At 39.8% G+C, this 17448-nt stretch overlaps 1 protein-coding gene across 1 annotated transcript in view; it reads right to left on the minus strand.

Moving 5' to 3' along the window:
• psidin (phagocyte signaling impaired) overlaps nt 1-17448 on the minus strand; it is an 87312-nt gene that overhangs the window by 54031 nt on the left and 15833 nt on the right. The window contains exons 3-4 of the mRNA XM_072301299.1: nt 13224-13362; nt 686-879 (exon numbers count right to left, since the gene is read on the minus strand). Of these exons, the coding sequence (XP_072157400.1) occupies nt 686-879; nt 13224-13362 (333 nt within the window). The remainder of the gene's footprint in view (nt 1-685; nt 880-13223; nt 13363-17448) is intronic.

Raw genomic sequence — 17448 nt, forward strand, 5'->3', positions numbered from 1 at the left:
TAATTTTTGCCATAGAATTAAAGCCCGGAGTCAAAATATACCCCTCCTATTTAAAATATACGAGAAACGGAGAGCATCAGCACCCCCCCTTAAAACCCTCCCAAAATGGGGTTTTGGGGGGCTAAAAATACTTTTATTGAATTCTTTGGGGTTAATATACTTGCAAGTTCTCGTTCCGAAGCGCAATTTACGGCCATTTCCAAGAAAAAGATAGTGGACGGGTACAATGGAACACCTGATATTTATACATAGATTTGTAGACGGCTAGAAAAAACTTCTGTAATTAATCCTGTAGAATATTAGTGAATATATACTCTCTGAATGTTTGTGAATTCCATTGAAATGTATTCGAGGCTTTTGCTTGACAAGTCATTGCATACAGATAGGAAGATTAAACAAAAATGTTGAAAAGTTCATTTTTTCTATCTTTTTCTTATCAGTTTTTCCCCTTATCTTTTCTACGAGGTATTCTTTTAAAAATATATACTAGGCCTATTAAAAGTACTTAAAAAAGTTAAGATTGCAGTTTATTTATTTACTAAAACTAGGTGGATGAGTCACTAATTACTAGCTACTTATTGCTACCCACTCAATCTTAAATTTCCTGTAATTCAAAAGCGCCTTTACTCTAACAGTTTAAACAACGTAAATTAATTATTAACTTGGGAACCATAAAATTTTTTACCTGCATTACAATGCTCATCACAGCCCAAAAGTAGTACGGATTTTTCGGATGCAGCTTATAAAGAGCTAAAGCTGTCTGCTTTTGCTTCTGATAATCACTAATTCTAACATATGCCATAAAAAGATGAGATAGAAGTTCTTCACTGTTAGGATCTATAGAAACGGCTTTGTCATATATCTCACAAATCATTTCCGCTAGAAAACAAAACGAGAAATAAATATTAACAGAGTGATTTTTATTTTAAAACCTTGCACGAAATCCATCCGACACATAACCCAATTAAGTAGAGCCCATCAGTACGGAGACAATATCACATTCCTTGTCACAAACCTTCTTTACAAACCATGATCAGCAACTTTTTCATTTAGGTTGTGACGAAACTTTTTGAGCTTTTGTTGTGGAGGGGAGGACAAGACCTACCTCCGATAGACGAAAGTATAGGAAGCTTTACCTCATGCTGATGAAGATGGTTACTAAATGGCTTCTTTAGAAGCATTTCTGCAGCCTTCACACAACACAGCAATAAATTGAGTTATCCTTACCATGACAGGTTGAAACAGCAGAATTGAGAAAAGTGAGGACAAAAAAATAGATGAGTAAAGTAGAAAAAGTGAGTGGCTGGGGACCCTACAATTCTATGTGTAGTAAAGCCCCCAGCTTGCTGTTGACGTCCACCCGCAAGGGACATCAGCTTTAATACCTTTTAGGTAATTCCCACCTTGATTGTTTGTTTGTTTTTCAAAGGGTAAGATTCATGAAACGCATAGTTATTTGTTAAAATCTAAAAGAAGGCCTTCAAAAATGTCAAATGGTTGAAGAAAAAAAAGATCACTGAAACTCGGCTGCAAGCGGCAGGGTTTTTCCAAGGGGTTGCCAGCAAGTAGGGGACGGTTCTTTTTGTAGTCCGCGCATTTACCGCGGCATGAGTGTATTTTCCAAAGGGTAGTGTCACATTGGGGAATGAAATAATTTACTCTTCCCCTCTTGCCACAGATATGTTTCAAGAAACAGTTCCCCTTGGCTGATTAAACTTGATCCTGGATCCCAATTATGATTTATACTGAATTCAGACCTATCCATTCCCTCATTTTTTAGTGTATTTTCCGAAGGAAAGACACACTATTGCATTCTCCCTCATGGTGGGACCTAGACCTGGGACCATGTAAAGAGCACCGATCTTGAGTCGTAGATCACGAATATATACAGGGTTATTCAAAAGTTACGCACCACTGGCCACAACTTTAGTTCTAATTATGATATCGATTTGCGGTTTGTGGCGTCCTTCCTCATATCGAGGGGGAAACTTTTTGAGGTACTTTTCAGTTCTTCACCCCCCCCAGGGGGAGGGGGGGCGGGGGGCAACTCAAAAATTTCAAATGGCAACCCCCATCATGTGATACATCGTTAGAAAGAGCATGAAAAAAGAAAATTTTTGGCCCAAACCGGAAGTCAATCTGACCCCCCTGTCAAAAGTTAGGGGGTCCGTACCTTAATTTTTTAGAGTAGCTTCGGCGGCTCTTGGACATACCGTTTCTCTTTTCAAAGAGTCCTCGAATACTCCAAGTCTGATACCGAAGTCTTCATATTGCCCCCGGGCCCCCACAGCTCCCCCGTAGGGGGGGATGGGCCTGTTACAATGAAACATTGCATTAAAATGCGAAAAATCACAGGAGAGCTTCTAACTTAGCATCAAATCCGAGTGGAACTTCTTGCCAATGTTAACGCAAACGCAGCCTGCGACTTTAAAGTGCGTTTTCAAAACTCTTAGCCCCCCGCCCCCCCTCATTTTTGGTTGCAGAGCGGGTAAAAACCGGGACATTCACTACAAATAATGCCCGAAACTAATGTCCAACTTGAGGAGGACCCTTGAAACGTTGCGATCAGTCGGAGCATTGAGATACAAGGACTGCCACCCCCTTAAAGTACGGAAACATCCAAAACACCCCCGCTGCCCCCCTCATTTTTCGTTGCGGAGCGGGTAAAAACCGGCAAAATCGCCAGAAATGATGCCCCGGTTCTTACCAGCTCTGCAACGAAAAAAGAGGGGGGCAGCGGGGGTTTTATGGATGTTTCCGTCCTTAAAGTGGGCGGCAGTTCCTGTGTTGCAATTCTCCGACTGATCGCAACGTTTCAAGGGTTCTCGTCAAGTTCTACAGTGGTTTCGGGCATCATTTCTGGCGATTTTGCCGGTTTTTACCCGCTCCGCAACGAAAAATGAGGGGGGCAGCGGGGGTGTTTTGGATGTTTCCGTACTTTAAGGGGGTGGCAGTCCTTGTATTTCAATGCTCTGACTGATCGCAACGTTTCAAGGGTCCTCCTCAAGTTGGACATTAGCTTTGGGCATTATTTGTAGTGAATGTCCCGGTTTTTACCCGCTCTGCAACCAAAAATGAGGGGGGGCAGGGGGCTAAGAGTTTTGAAAACTCACTTTAAAGTCGCAGGCTGCGTTTGCGTTAACATTGGCAAGAAGTTCCACTCGGATTTGATGCTAAGTTTGAAGCTCTCCTGTGACTTTTCGCATTTTAATGCAATGTTTCATTGTAACAGGCCCATCCCCCCCTACGGGGGGGGGGGGGGCTGTGGGCCGGGGGCAATATGAAGACTTCGGTATCAGACTTGGAGTATTCGAGGACTCTTTGAAAAGAGAAACGGTATGTCCAAGAGCCGCCGAAGCTACTCTAAAAAATTAAGGTACGGACCCCCTAAATAACCTTTGGACCCCCCTAACTTTTGACAGGGGGTCAGATTGACTTTCGGTTTGCGCCAAAAATTTTCTTTTTTCATGCTCTTTCTAACGATGTATCACATGATGGGGGTTGCCATTTGAAATTTTTGAGTTGCCCCCCGCCCCCCCTCCCCCTGGGGGGGGGGGGGGTGAAGAACTGAAAAGTACCTCAAAAAGTTTCCCCCTCGATATGAGGAAGGACGCCACAAACCGCAAATCGATATCATAATTAGAACTAAAGCTATGGCCAGTGGTGCGTAACTTTTGAATAACCCTGTATGTCATTCATTTTCTGTCATATATATATATATATATATATGAAATTTACCTTATTAATTCAGCTTGCAGCCATAAAAAATCGAAACATTAGTTCCTACGCATCCGCAACGTTTCGCCCCGCATGGGGGGCATCCTCAGGCAGGCACACATTATAACTTAAAAACTATTCATAAAACTGATCGATTGTCCACGCGAAATGTTAAAATCGTCGAATGTCTACGCGGAAAAATAAAAACTTTTAAAAACACGAGAACTAAAACTACAACGGTGGCCACCGTTATAAAGTTATAATGTGTGCCTGCCTGAGGATGCCCCCCATGCGGGGCGAAACGTTGCGGATGCGTAGGAACTAATGTTTCGATTTTTTATGGCTGCAAGCTGAATAAATAAGGTAAATTTCCTATAAATATTACAGCCATTTTATCATATATATATATATATATATATTTTCATTCCTCAAGTAAGAGTTATTGCAACTTGAGCGCATATGGAGTAAGCGTCGTTGCACCATGACGGAGTCGTTGCACCATGGGGGAATAGTTGCACCATTTAGCTTCCCAGAGTAGGAGAACTTGCACCCAGGGGCCGATTGTACTGCAGTACCCTCTATATTAATTTTAAAGTGTTCCAGAGTTGTCCCAGAATTGCCTGCATACTAAAGTACGATATTTTCTAGTGGTGGGCGATTTTATTTTTTATTTTTTTTTTAATTTTTTCTTTTTTACTTAGGTAGGTATTTATTTTTTTATTTATCTATTTTAATTATTTTTTTTACTTATCTATTTTTTTACTTATCTATTTTTTTACTTATTTATTTTTTTTACTTATTTATTTTTTTTTATTTTTTTTTTTTTTTGTATCTAATTTTACTTATTTATTTTTTTATTTTTTGTAACGTGATTCAATTCCCTCATGTTCTTTCAAATGCTTACATCGGGTCTTTATCAGCCCAAAGTGAACAAAGGGGGGGGGGGGGGGGTCCGTAAGATCTAAAAATTTTGGAAATTGGAAATACAATGAAGTGCTAATGTGAGGTATGTAAACAAAACTCATAGTTCCGAGCGATTTCCAGTGGTTTACGAGGTTACACATAATTTTTGAAATTAATTAACCCCAAGTGGCTTAAAAGCTAAAAATTTTGAAAAGGCATAGCTAAACCTACTATATAAGTGTGACATGTCTAAAAATTCCTCCCAACGACGGCTTTAACGTGGCCAAAGTGCATACTGAAAATTTTGAACTCCAGTGTCCCTAATGGGAGGGGGGGGGGGGCGGGCTAAGGGCTCAATATTTGTGAAAATCGAAAAATTCAAAAACGTGTAAGTGAGGCGTGTCCAAGGACTCAAAGTACCGGACGTAGTTGCACGGGTAAGGTGGTTACAAATGATTTTCAAAATTGACTGCCCCCGAGCGGTTTGATGCCCCAAAATTTTGAGAAATCACAGCTAACCCTACTACATAAGTGTGACATGTCAAAAAATTCAGCCAAACAACGGCTTTAACGTGGCTAAAATGGTTACTGAAAAGTTTGAACTCCAGTATGCCTAATTGGAGGGGGGGGGGGGGGCTAAGAGCTTAACATTTTTGAAAATCGAAAAACTCACAAACATGTAAATGAGGCGCGTCGGAAGACTCCGAGTGCACAGTTTTAGCGTAGGCTTTTTAACATTAAGCTCTTAGTCTCTAAATGTAGCAACACCCCTAAGTTTTTTCAATTTGCGCAACCGACGTTGCAAAATTTACCTCGAATTGGTAACAAAATACTTTCGTCTTTGCCGCCAGACCGTTTATCCTCCTTCAATCTCGGCAACTATTGGACCGATTTACCTCGGATTCTCGCAAATGAAAGCTGTAGGTCTCTATCTAAATGCACCAACACCCCTCGGTTTTTTGATTTGCGAAACCGACGTTGCAAAATTTACCTCGAATTAGTAACAAAATACTCTCGTCTTTGCCGCCAGACCGTTTATCCTGCTTCAATCTCGGCAACTATTGGACCGATTTACCTCGAATTTTTGCAAATGAGAGCAGCAGGTCTCTAAATGTACGAACACCCCTCGGTTTTTCGATTTGCGAATCCTACGTTGCAAAATTTACCTTGAATTGGTAACAAAATACTTTCGTCGTTGCCGCCAGACCGTTTATCCTCCTTCAATCTCGGCAACTATTGGACCGATTTACCTCGGATTTTTGCAAATGAAAGCACTAGGTCTCTATCTAAATGCACCAACACCCCTCGGTTTTTTGATTTACGAAACCGACGTTGCAAAATTTACCTCGAATTGTTAAAGAAATATGCTCGTCTCTCCGACCGCTAAGAGATTGTCCTTCCTCAATTAATTTGACCTTTACTAAGGGTCCAAAGAGCGCTGCGGTCAGAAGCGATTCGATTCTGATCGGCGGATCCCGGTCCACGAGTTAGGGTCTTTCTTCTTTGTGAGATCTTTAAAGTTTTTCATGGGGCACTATCCTTCAATGTGGGTATGAAAATATCCGAAAATATCCCTGCTTGTCCAAATATCCATGCAATATCTAACGCTGCCGCGCCACGGCCTTTGATTTTGCGTCAGGGCTCGCTTTTTTATAGACAACCTTACTTCCTTTTTTTTTGTTAGTAACTACTACACAATTTTCAGATCTATAAAACTATCACTTGACATCCTCCTCTAAAATTATTGGTTTCAAAGAAGAATGATCAGAAAGTTCGTTGATGATAACAATTTTGTCGCGGCTCTTTTTAAGTCCTGCAATTTTGGTTACAAGAATATTTTTAATTAGATTTTTCCATAAGTGGTCACTACCAAATTTTTGCTCTTTAAGGAGATTTACAGACATTTTCCTCTTTAATCAATGGTTTAGACGAAAAAAGATAAGCAAGGTGCTCATCGCAGAAATTTTTTTCGTAGTTTTCTTCATACCACAAATTTTTTTTATAATTTTTCCCTAAAACTCGAAAGCAAATAAGGGTCAAAATCGAAAGTTCGCCAAACGAGCCGCAACCAAGCATGTTCGCTTGAAAATGACCCGCTGAGTGCGATTTTTCGGTCGGAAAAGCTCCTCGAGTCCGCTGCTTGGCTTTATTTGCGAAGAACGCCTGGCAAAAACGGTGAAAAACGGGCCAGAAACACTCGTTTCAGACCAGTTTCTCGCTGTTCCTCGGCTCAGGAAGCCCCGCCCAACCGCGAGATTGTGCTCAATCGATCCAGCGCTTTCATCTACATAGGATCCGACTGAAATCTCGAAATTTTTTCTCTTGACCAGAATCGAGAAAAATCGGCAGGGATTACATGGACAAAATTTTAAGGGTCAAAAATACTCAAAATCGGATGTTCGCCAAGCTGAAACCAAGCATGTTCACTTGCAAATGACCCGCTGAGTGCGATTTTCCGGTCGGAAAAGTACCTCGAGTCTGCTGCTTGGCGCTAACCGCGGAAAACGCCTGGCAGAAACAGTGAAAAAGTTGAAAGCTAAAAAGTTGGAAAAGTTCAATTTTGAAGTTGACGTTGCAAAATTTACCTCGAATTGTTAACGAAATATGCTCGTCTCTCCGACCGCTAAGAGATTGTCCTTCCTCAATTAATTTGACCTTTACTAAGGGTCCAAAGAGCGCTGCGGTCGGAAGCGATTCGATTCTGATCGGCGGATCCCGGTCCACGAGTTAGGGTCTTTCTTCTTTGTGAGATCTTTAAAGTTTTTCATGGAGCTCTATCCTTCGATGTGGGTATGAAAATATCCGAAAATATCACTCCATGTCCAGCAATCCATACATTGCATATCCATGCAATATCTAACGCTGCCGCGCCACGGCCTTTGATTTTGCGTCGGGCCCGCTTTTTTATAGACAACCTTACATACTACCTTTTTTTTGTAAGTAACTACAACAAAATTTCCAGATCAATAAAAAAATCACTTGACATTCTCCCCTAAAATTAACGGTTTCAAAGAAGAATGATCAGAAAGTTCGTTGATGATAACAATTTTGTCGCGGCTCTTTTTAAGTCCTGAAATTTTGGTTACAAGAATATTTTTAATTAGATTTTTCCGTAAGTGGTCACTACCAAATTTTCCGCTCTTTAAGAAGATTTACAGACATTTTCCTCTTTAATCAATTGTTTAGAAGAAAAAGGATAAGCAAGGCGCTCATCGTAGACATTTTTTCCGCAGTTTTCTTCACACCACAAATTTTTTTTATAATTTTTCCCTAAAAATCGAAAGCAAATAAGGGTCAAAATCGAAAGTTCGCCAAACGAGCCGCAACCAAGCATGTTCGCTTGAAAATGACCCGCTGAGTGCGATTTTCCGGTCGGAAAAGCTCCTCGAGTCCGCTGCTTGGCTCTATCTCCGAAAAACGCCTGGCAAAAACGGTGAAAAACGTGCAAGAAACACTCGTTTCAGACCAGTTTTTCGCTGTTTCTCGGCTCAGGAAGCCCCGCAGAGCCGCGGGATTGTGCGCAACCGATCCAGCACTTTCATCTACTTAGGATCCGACTGAAATCTCGGAATTTTTTCTCTGGACGAGGATCAAGAAAAATTGACAGGGGTTACATGGACTAAATTTTAAGGGTCAAAATCGAATGTTCGCCAAACGAGCTGAAACCAAGCATGTTCGCTTGAAAATGACCAACCCGAGTTGGTGCCATGTTTAGGCCCCTGTTTCGCAGCCAAAAAACGTGAGTAGGTATCGGCAAAACTCGATTATTTCTGTCAAATATGCACAGTCAACTGCCGTATATCCAAAAATTTCTCAATTCCGTGGAAAGGCCGATTTCGGCCCAAGTCGCAACCCCTCCTTTGACACTTCTTTAAAGATATTTTAGAATATTTTCTTCTGAAATCAACGGTGTATTAGAAAAATGAGAAAAAAGGGCGCTAATCGCAAAAGTTTTGGCCGCAGCTTTCTTAATACTCCATATATTTGGTCAAAATTATTTTTGCGATTAGACTTTTTTTTTAAGTGGGTGAAAAAAATGCTCCGATTCAATAAACGATCAATATGAAGACATACCTACTCCTCTAAAACAGGTGGTTTGAAGGAAAAATAAGAAAACATGTCGCTGATCGTAAGAGTTTTTGCCACAGTTTGTTTTTAAGACCTATGTCCTCAGTCCCGAGAATTTTTTTTGTAAAAATTTTTGTAATTGACTACTAGAATATATACACTTTTTGAAAAATATCAAAAAGGCGAAAATATGTCGTTTTCGATCCGAGGGAGATTCTGCAACGAAGATCATGAAAATTGAATAACGTAAGAGTTATGGCTCATCCAGATCCCAAGAGCTTTCGTCTAAAGCAAATCCGAGGTAAATCGGTCGAATAGTGGTTGATATCGACGGAGGACAAATTGCCAAGTGGCAAAATCGAAATAAGTGCCCATCAATTCCAGGTAAATTTTGCAACGTCGGTCATGCAGATGGAAAAACCGAGGGTTGTTGGTACATTTAAAGACCTAGAGCTTTCATTTGTAAAAATCCGAGGTAAATTGTAGTCCAAAAATTGCCAAGATTAAAGGAGGAAAAAGTACGGCGGCAAAGACGAAAGTATTTTGTTACCAATTCGAGGTATATTTTGCAACGTCGGTTTCACAAATCGAGAAACCGAGGGGTGTAGGTACCTTTAGAGGCCTAGAGTTTTCATTTGCGAAAATCCGAGGTAAATCGGTCCAACAGTTCCGAGAATGAAGGAGGTTAAACGGTCTGAGGGCAAAGACAAAAGTATTTTGTTCCCAATTCTAGGTAAATTTTGCAACGTCGGTTTCGCAAATCAAAAAACCTAGGGCTTTTGGTAAATTTAGAGACCTAGAGCTTTCATTTGCAAAAATCCGAGGTAAATTAGTCCAAAAATTGCCGAGATTGAAGGAGCATAAACGGTCTGGCTGCATAGACGAAAGTATTTTGTTACTAATTCGTGGTAAATTTTGCAACGTCGGTTTCGCTAATCGAAAAACCGAGGGGTGTCGGTACATTTAGATACACTGAGCTATCATTACCTAGAATATGAGGTAAATCGGTCCGATAGGTGCCGAGATTGAAGGAGGAGAAACGGTCTGGCGGCAAAGACGGAAGTATTTTGTTACCCATTCGAGGTAAATTTTGCAACGTCGGTTGCGTAAATCGAAATAGCGAGGGGTGATCGTACTTTCAGAGACTTAGAGCTTTCATTTGCAAAAATATAGTGTAAATTGTTCCGAAAAATGCAGAGATTGAAGGAGAATAAACGGTCTGGCGGCAAAGACGGAAGTATTTTGTTACCCATTCGAGGTAAATTTTGCAACGTCGGTTGCGTCAATCGAAAAACCGAGGGGTGCTGGTACATTTAAAGACACAGAGCTTTCATTTGGTAGCATATGAGGTAAATCGGTCATATAGTTAACGAGATTGAAGGAGGATACGCGGTCTGGCGGCAACGACGAAAGTATTTTGTTACCAATTCAAGGTAAATTTTGCAACGTAGGATTTGCAAATCGAAAAACCGAGGGGTGTTCGTACATTTAGAGACCTGCAGCTCTCATTTACAAAAATCCGAGGTAAAATCGTCCAAAAATTGCCGAGATTGAAAGGAGTATAAACGGTCTGGCGGCATAGACGAAAGTATTTTGTTACCATTTCGAGGTAAATTTTGCAACGTCCGTTTCGCTAATCGAAAAACCGAGGGGTGTGGGTACATTTAGAGACACTGAGCTTTCATTTGTTAGAATATGGGGTAAATCGGTCCAATTAGTGCCGAGATTGAAGGAGGTGAAACGGTCTGGCGGCAAGGCGGAAGTATTTTGTTATCAATTCGAGGTAAATTTTGCAACGTCGGTTGCGTAAATCGAAATAGCGAGGGGTGTTCGTACTTTCAGAGACTAACAGCTTTCTTTTGCAAAAATTCAGTGTAAATTCGTCCGAAAATTGCCGAGATTGAAGGAGAATAAAAGGTCTGGCGGCATGGACGAACGTATTTTGTTACCAATTCAAGGTAAATTTTGCAACGTCGGTTGCGTAAATCGAAATAGCGAGGGGTGTTCGTACTTTCAGAGACTAACAGCTTTCATCTGCAAAAATTTCGGGTAAATTGATCTGAAAATTGCAGAGATTGAAGGAGAATAAACGGTCTGGCGGCAAACACGAAAGTCTTTTGTCCTCGATTCGAGCGAAATTTTGCAACGTCGGTTGCGTAAATCGAAATAGCGAGGGGTGTTCGTACTTTCAGAGACTAACAGCTTTCATTTGCAAAAATTCAGTGTAAATTGGTCCGAAAATTGCCGAGATTGAAGGAGGAGAAACGGTCCGGCGGCAAAGACGGAAGTATTTTGTTACCCATTCGAGGTAAATTTTGCAACGTCGGTTGCGTAAATCGAAATAGCGAGGGTTGATCGTACTTTCAGAGACTTAGAGCTTTCATTTGCAAAAATTTAGTGTAAATTGTTCCGAAAAATGCAGAGATTGAAGGAGGACAAACTCTTAGTGGCGGGTGGGACGAACATATTTTGTCCTCAATTCGAGGTAAATTTCGCAACGTTGGTTGCGCAAATCGAAAAACCGAGGGTAGTTGGTACATTTAGCGACCTAAAGCTTGCATTTGCAAAAATCCGAGGAAAATTAATTCGAATTTTGCCGAAATTGAAGGAGGATAAGCAGGCTTGCGACAAAGACGAAAGTATTTTGTTACGAATTCGAGGTAAATTTTGCAACGTTGGTTGCGCAAATCGAAAAACCGAGGGGTGGTGGTTCATTTAGAGATTAGGAGTTTTCATTTGCAAAAATACGGTGTAAATTGGTCCGAAAATTGCCGAGATTGAAGGAGGATAAATCGTCTGGCGGCAAAAACAAAACCAAGTCATTATCAGTTTAAGGTAAATTTTGCAACGTCGGGCATGCGATTCGAATAAGTAACGGGTGCTGGCAAATCTGCAAGTTTGTAATTTCCGAGATCGAAGGAGGACAAACAAATCTTAAAGATTTAATTTTACAGATAGAAGATATCGTTATTGAAAACCATATCTTTGTTCCCAAGCATTTTTAATTTTAGATTTTTTTTTTTGTAATTTGCTTAAAAATAAATAACCACCATTCAAAAAATATTATTAAACATTCTTCTTTAAAATGAACGGTCGATATCATCAAAACCTGAAGTATGTTGATTATATAAATCCCGGCAGTGGAGTACTTGCACCTGGTGCAATAACTCCTACTACGTAATGCTTCCACCATGGTGCAATAACTCCTAGTACGTATGCGGATTTTTAAGTTGCAAATGTATAATTTTTAAGGAATATATTGATCAATCATCGAAATTGGGTCTTTATAATAAACGGGCAACAATGTTTTCACTCCCTCCCTCGTTATATATACGGGTTTCGACGATGGTGCAACAACTCCGGAAATCTTGCATGGTGCAACAACTCCTAATCCATAAGTGTATATATATATATATATATATATATATATATATATATATATATATATATATATATGTGTGTGTGTGTGTGTGTGTGTGTGTGTGTGTGTGTGTGTGTGTGTGTGTGTGTGTGTGTGTGTGTATGTATTGCAGCCAGCGTGAGAATTTTTCAGTTTTCAGAGCTTGGAGCGGCAGTTAATGTTTAAGTCTTTTGAAACGAAACTTCTGGGGTTTATAGCCCCCTAAGAGTACTTTTGGACTGTGAAGAAAAAATCGGATTACGTTAATTACTTTTCGCACAGCGAGGGGTCAAAGTGGGGGAGGTTTAATTTTGTCCACGCGATAACTCGAGTAAAAATGAATATTTTGAGCTGAAATTTTGATGGTAGTTAGATATCGACTAAGACTGGTTTCCTATTGAATTTCAGCAAAATCGGCCAACGCGTTCCATAATAGTGGCAATTTACCGTTTTTACGGGTGAGGGGGAGGGGGTAGGAGTTGCGCAGCCAAGGGGAACTGTTTCTTGAAACATATCTGTGGCAAGAGGGGTAGGGTAAATGATTTCACTCCCCAATGTGACACTACTCTTCGGAAAATAAACTCATGCCGCGGTAAATACGCGGACTACAAAAAGAACCGTTCCCAACTTGCCGGCAACCCCACGGAAAAACCTTTTATATTCTCACCTGAGCGGATTTAGTAAGTATTGGGGAAAAATTAATTGAACGTTGAGAAATATTTTTACGCAACCCCCCCCTTCCCGCCTGTAAAACATGTAAATGACCGCTAATACATAACGCATGAGCCGATTTTGCTGAAATTCTATGGAAAACCAAACTTAGTGGGCTTCTAACAACAATTTAAATTTTAGCTCAAAATATCATTTTTACTCGAGATTTACCGCAACTCCTCCTCCCCCCCCCCTCCAGCCGTAAAAACGGTAAATTGCCACTATTATGGAACGCGTTGGCCGATTTTGCTGAAATTCAATAGGAAACCAGTCTTAGTAGATCTCTAACTACATGCCTAAATTTGGCATTTGACTTATGTTGGATTTGGTATCAGTAGAAATCATGGCTTGATGGTTGATGATTTGTTGGCATATAATAAGAAAGAAAAAATAAAAGAACACTAAAATACAAAGTTTTACTGACGTTTTTGGAGATCTCGAAAACAGACGGTCATAGCTTGTAGAATTGTATCGTCTACAGGACTTTCGGCCATGACACTCTCCAAGATCTTTTCGCATTCATGTTCTCGCCCTAGCCGAAGTAATGCAAGAGCTTTTAAAACCTAAAAAAGTTGAAAAAAAAAATGTTAGTAAAAAATCCTCCAGAAAGGAGGTAAGTATTAAAAGTTTGTTGTACAAGAATTTTTTGGCACTAATAGAAATTGCAGACACAAATTTTTAAATGTATTTTTAGTGATGTTATCCTAAAAATAATATCCAATCGAATTAGGATTATTAACATATGATCGGTTTGAACGATTGAACATGTGCCAGCTTCAGTCAGCTTCATTTTGGTGGTATTACTGTATCTTATTGTACTAGAACTTAAAATAAGAAGAAAAATCCAACATGAATATGTTGGAAATGCGTGCCGGGTCATTCCATGTCAACTCAACGAGGTTTTGAACCTTGACCTCTCGAATCATGTTCAAACTTGGTGTGCTGCTAGTTCCTATTGAATAAAAAATATTCCCCAAATTTTAGGTCATTTGGTCGCTCCGTTGATTTTATATGGAATTTCAAAGTTTGGAAAAAATTGAGTTTTTTTATGACCAATAAAACTTTGAATGGCTGTTACTTTTCAATGGTTCATCGCAAAAACTTGAACTAGGTCTTGTTTTGAAGCTTAGAGCTTCTTCTTTAAAAAAAAAATTAAAAAAAATTGAAAAAAAAAATTTGAAAATTTTTGGCAAAATTTTGAATTTTCAAATTTGAATTTTTCAAAAAGGGCATTTTTTAAAATTTTGATTTTCTTTGTAGGTGATCCTTACATAATCTTAAAGCATTTCCCAAAGTTTCATTGTGGGTCGCCAAGCGGTTCCTGAGTTATAGCAATAAACGTACCGTGATCCCACTTAAAATCCATCATATGTACCTACTATATATATATGTATATATAAGTCATGCATAAGCCATGCATAGTAGGAACAGATTCCCTTGACATGGCTGTTAATAGTTAATAGGCTCTAAATAGTGGGAATAGGATGTTTTCATGGATGCTCATTGTTTTTTATCACTTTTTGTGAAATAGATATTTAAAACATTGGAAGGGGGGAGGGGGGGGAGAGGAGAGCGGGATGCCTGCTCGCTCTCTTCATGAAAAATGTTTGCCCTGCTTCAACAGCAAATTTTTGCAATTTTTTTGTTTCCTCTTCTTCTCTCTTTTCCCCCGTGAAATTCAGAAAAATTAAACAATGAGCATCCATAAAAACATCCTATTCCCACTATTTAGAGCCTATTAACTGTTAACAGCCATGTCAAGGGAATCTGTTCCTACTATGCATGGCTTATGCATGACTTATATATACATATATAGTAGGTACATATGATGGATTTTAAGTGGGATTACGGTACGTTTATTGCTGTAACTCAGGAACCGCTTGGCGACCCACAATGAAACTTTGGGAAATGCTTTAAGATTATGTAAGGATCACCTACAAAGAAAATCAAAATTTTAAAAAATGCCCTTTTTGAAAAATTCAAATTTGAAAATTCAAAATTTTGCCAAAAATTTTCAAATTTTTTTTTCCAATTTTTTTTAATTTTTTTTTTTTTTTAAAGAAGAAGCTCTAAGCTTCAAAACAAGACCTAGTTCAAGTTTTTCCGATGAACCATTGAAATGTAACAGCCGTTCAAAGTTTTATCGGTCATAAAAAAACTCAATTTTTTCCAAACTTTGAAATTCCATATAAAATCAACGGAGCGACCAAATTACCTAAAATTTGGGGAATATTTTTTTTTCAATAGGAACTTGCAGCACACCAAGTTTGAACATGATCCGAGAGGTCAAGGTTCAAAACCTCGTTGAGTTGACATGGAATGACCCTGCCAAATAACTGAAATGGTGGACACATACCTACTATTTTCACGTCTTTGCTATTTGTATCAATTGGTACTTTTTGCTAAATTTGGGAGAAAATGTTGATTCATGAACACTGAATGTAAATTAATTTTAAAGACTCCGTCCAATTATCTTCATTTTAAGATGGTAGGCGACATTTACGCACGACCCCGATTTGGGCGAACTGTCGTGCATCGAAAGAGCGTTAAGTTGATTTCTTTGGGTTTCGAACTGTAACTTTTTGTTGGAGTGCGGCGCAGCCGATGTAGGTAATGCTCATTTTCTGCTGACTAAGATTTTTCTCTTCTCTTTATGCACGGACTTCGTCCGTCGCGCCAGTCGCAATGTAGCTCTTGTTTGTAGCGCCCAGTCTTTTAATAAATATTTAGTTTCCTCAACTTTCAATGACCTCCTTTGTCAAAACCCGAACTTATCCACTCAACAGGTTATTGGGCCCAGATTCCAATCAACCATCGCGGCCGTGCGCGTACTGTGCTCTCTAGCTGTGTGTTCATATCACGACCGTTTTTTTTCTCGCCAAAGGAAAAATGAGCTGGTTTAGCAGCGATTCTGTGATCGAAATAACGAACGACTTCGATGCCAACGACGCCATCCTATACGTGCTGTTTCTAGTGCTCGTGTTCTTTCTCATCATGTCTTATGGCATTCGAAAATGTAAACGGCTCGAACGCAGAATTGAAAGTGCAAGGAGTGTCTAACTTTAATTTCGGGCAACCTCAGTGCCAACTTCAACTTTAATTTCGGGCAACCTCAGTGCCAACTTCAACTTTAATTTCGGGCAACCTCAGTGCCAACTTGAACTTTAATTTCGGGCAACCTCAGTGCCAACTTCAACTTTAATTTCGGGCAACCTCAGTGCCAACTTGAACTTTAATTTCGGGCAACCTCAGTGCCAACTTGAACTTTAAACTTCGGGCAACCTCAGTGCCAACCAGATCATCATGTCGGACTCTACTCAGGATACTGTGGCCACGAAAGAAGTGGAAAAACTAAAGGGCAAAGCCAATTTTGAAGTATGGAAATTTCAAGTGACAATTCTGATGGATGAAAAAGGGGTAACCAATGTAGTGAATGGAACAACAGCCAAGCCGACAACTGACGACCGCCAAATTAAACTGTGGGTAAAAAAGGACGCTCTCGGTAAACGAATCATTTTTACAACTCTAGATAAAAACTTAATGTGTAATATAATGTCATGTCAAACTGCCAATCAAATGTTCACCACGCTAAGGACCCTGTATGGGAGAAACCAGCAGGAACAAAAAACTGAGCTGATGAGGGAACTTTTTAGCACAACATACGAAAGAGGTGTCTCTATGACGCAACACATAAGCAAAATTCAAAACATCTACTGTCAATTGAAGGCCATCGATAATACTGTAAGCGACCAGCTCCTTATGTCTAAAATTTTAACGTCCTTACCAGAAAAGATGAGCCATTTTGTAACGTCATGGGACGTCACTCCTACCTCCGAAAAAACTGTTGATAACTTAGTCTCAAAGCTGCTGATGGAGGAGCAGCGGCAGAAGAAAGATGTAGAAAAAGGGGTGGCATTTGAGGCAAATTCAAACAGCAAAAAATGTTTTCGGTGCCACAGGCCTGGGCATGTAAAACGCAATTGTAGAGCAGTTCTCTTTTGTGAAATCTGTAAAAAGACAGGGCACCTTACGCAGTACTGCCGAACAAGAGAAGGGGATGTTAAAACCTGTAATTTCTGTTCTAAAAAAGGTCATACTGAGGACAAATGTTACGCTAAAAACAAAGGTAGTGGCTCAAAAGGCCAAACAAAAGGTAATGACAACAGAGTGGCATTTAGCGTTCACAACGAAAAGGATGATAGCGCTGAGTGGATAGTGGATTCCGGTGCATCGAACCACATAACAAATAATTCGGAACTTCTGAGTTCAATAAGTGATGTGAGTGAAACAATAGGCGTTGCCAAGAAAGGAAACGCAATAGAAATGACAAAAAGAGGTAAATTCCATGCAAAAGAGTGCACATTGTTAGATGTATTCTATTCAAGTGAAGTTCGCAGGAACCTGCTCTCCGTCGGCGCTATCACTGACTTTGGCGGAACTGTGATGTTTACTAAAAATGAAGTCTTAATTAAAAAGGATGAGGTAGTTCTGAAAGGTACAAAAACTGAAAATGGAACCTTTAGTGTAAAACTGCACCCAACTTGGGAAAATGAAGCCCATTTGGCAGACAGCTCAGTTGATGCGTGGACCTGGCATAGAAGACTAGGTCACCTAAGTGCTAGCAATATGTGTAAATTGTTAAATGTAAG

This window comes from Bemisia tabaci, chromosome 1 (assembly GCF_918797505.1).
Source record: "Bemisia tabaci chromosome 1, PGI_BMITA_v3".
In the NCBI taxonomy this organism is placed as follows: domain Eukaryota; kingdom Metazoa; phylum Arthropoda; class Insecta; order Hemiptera; family Aleyrodidae; genus Bemisia; species Bemisia tabaci.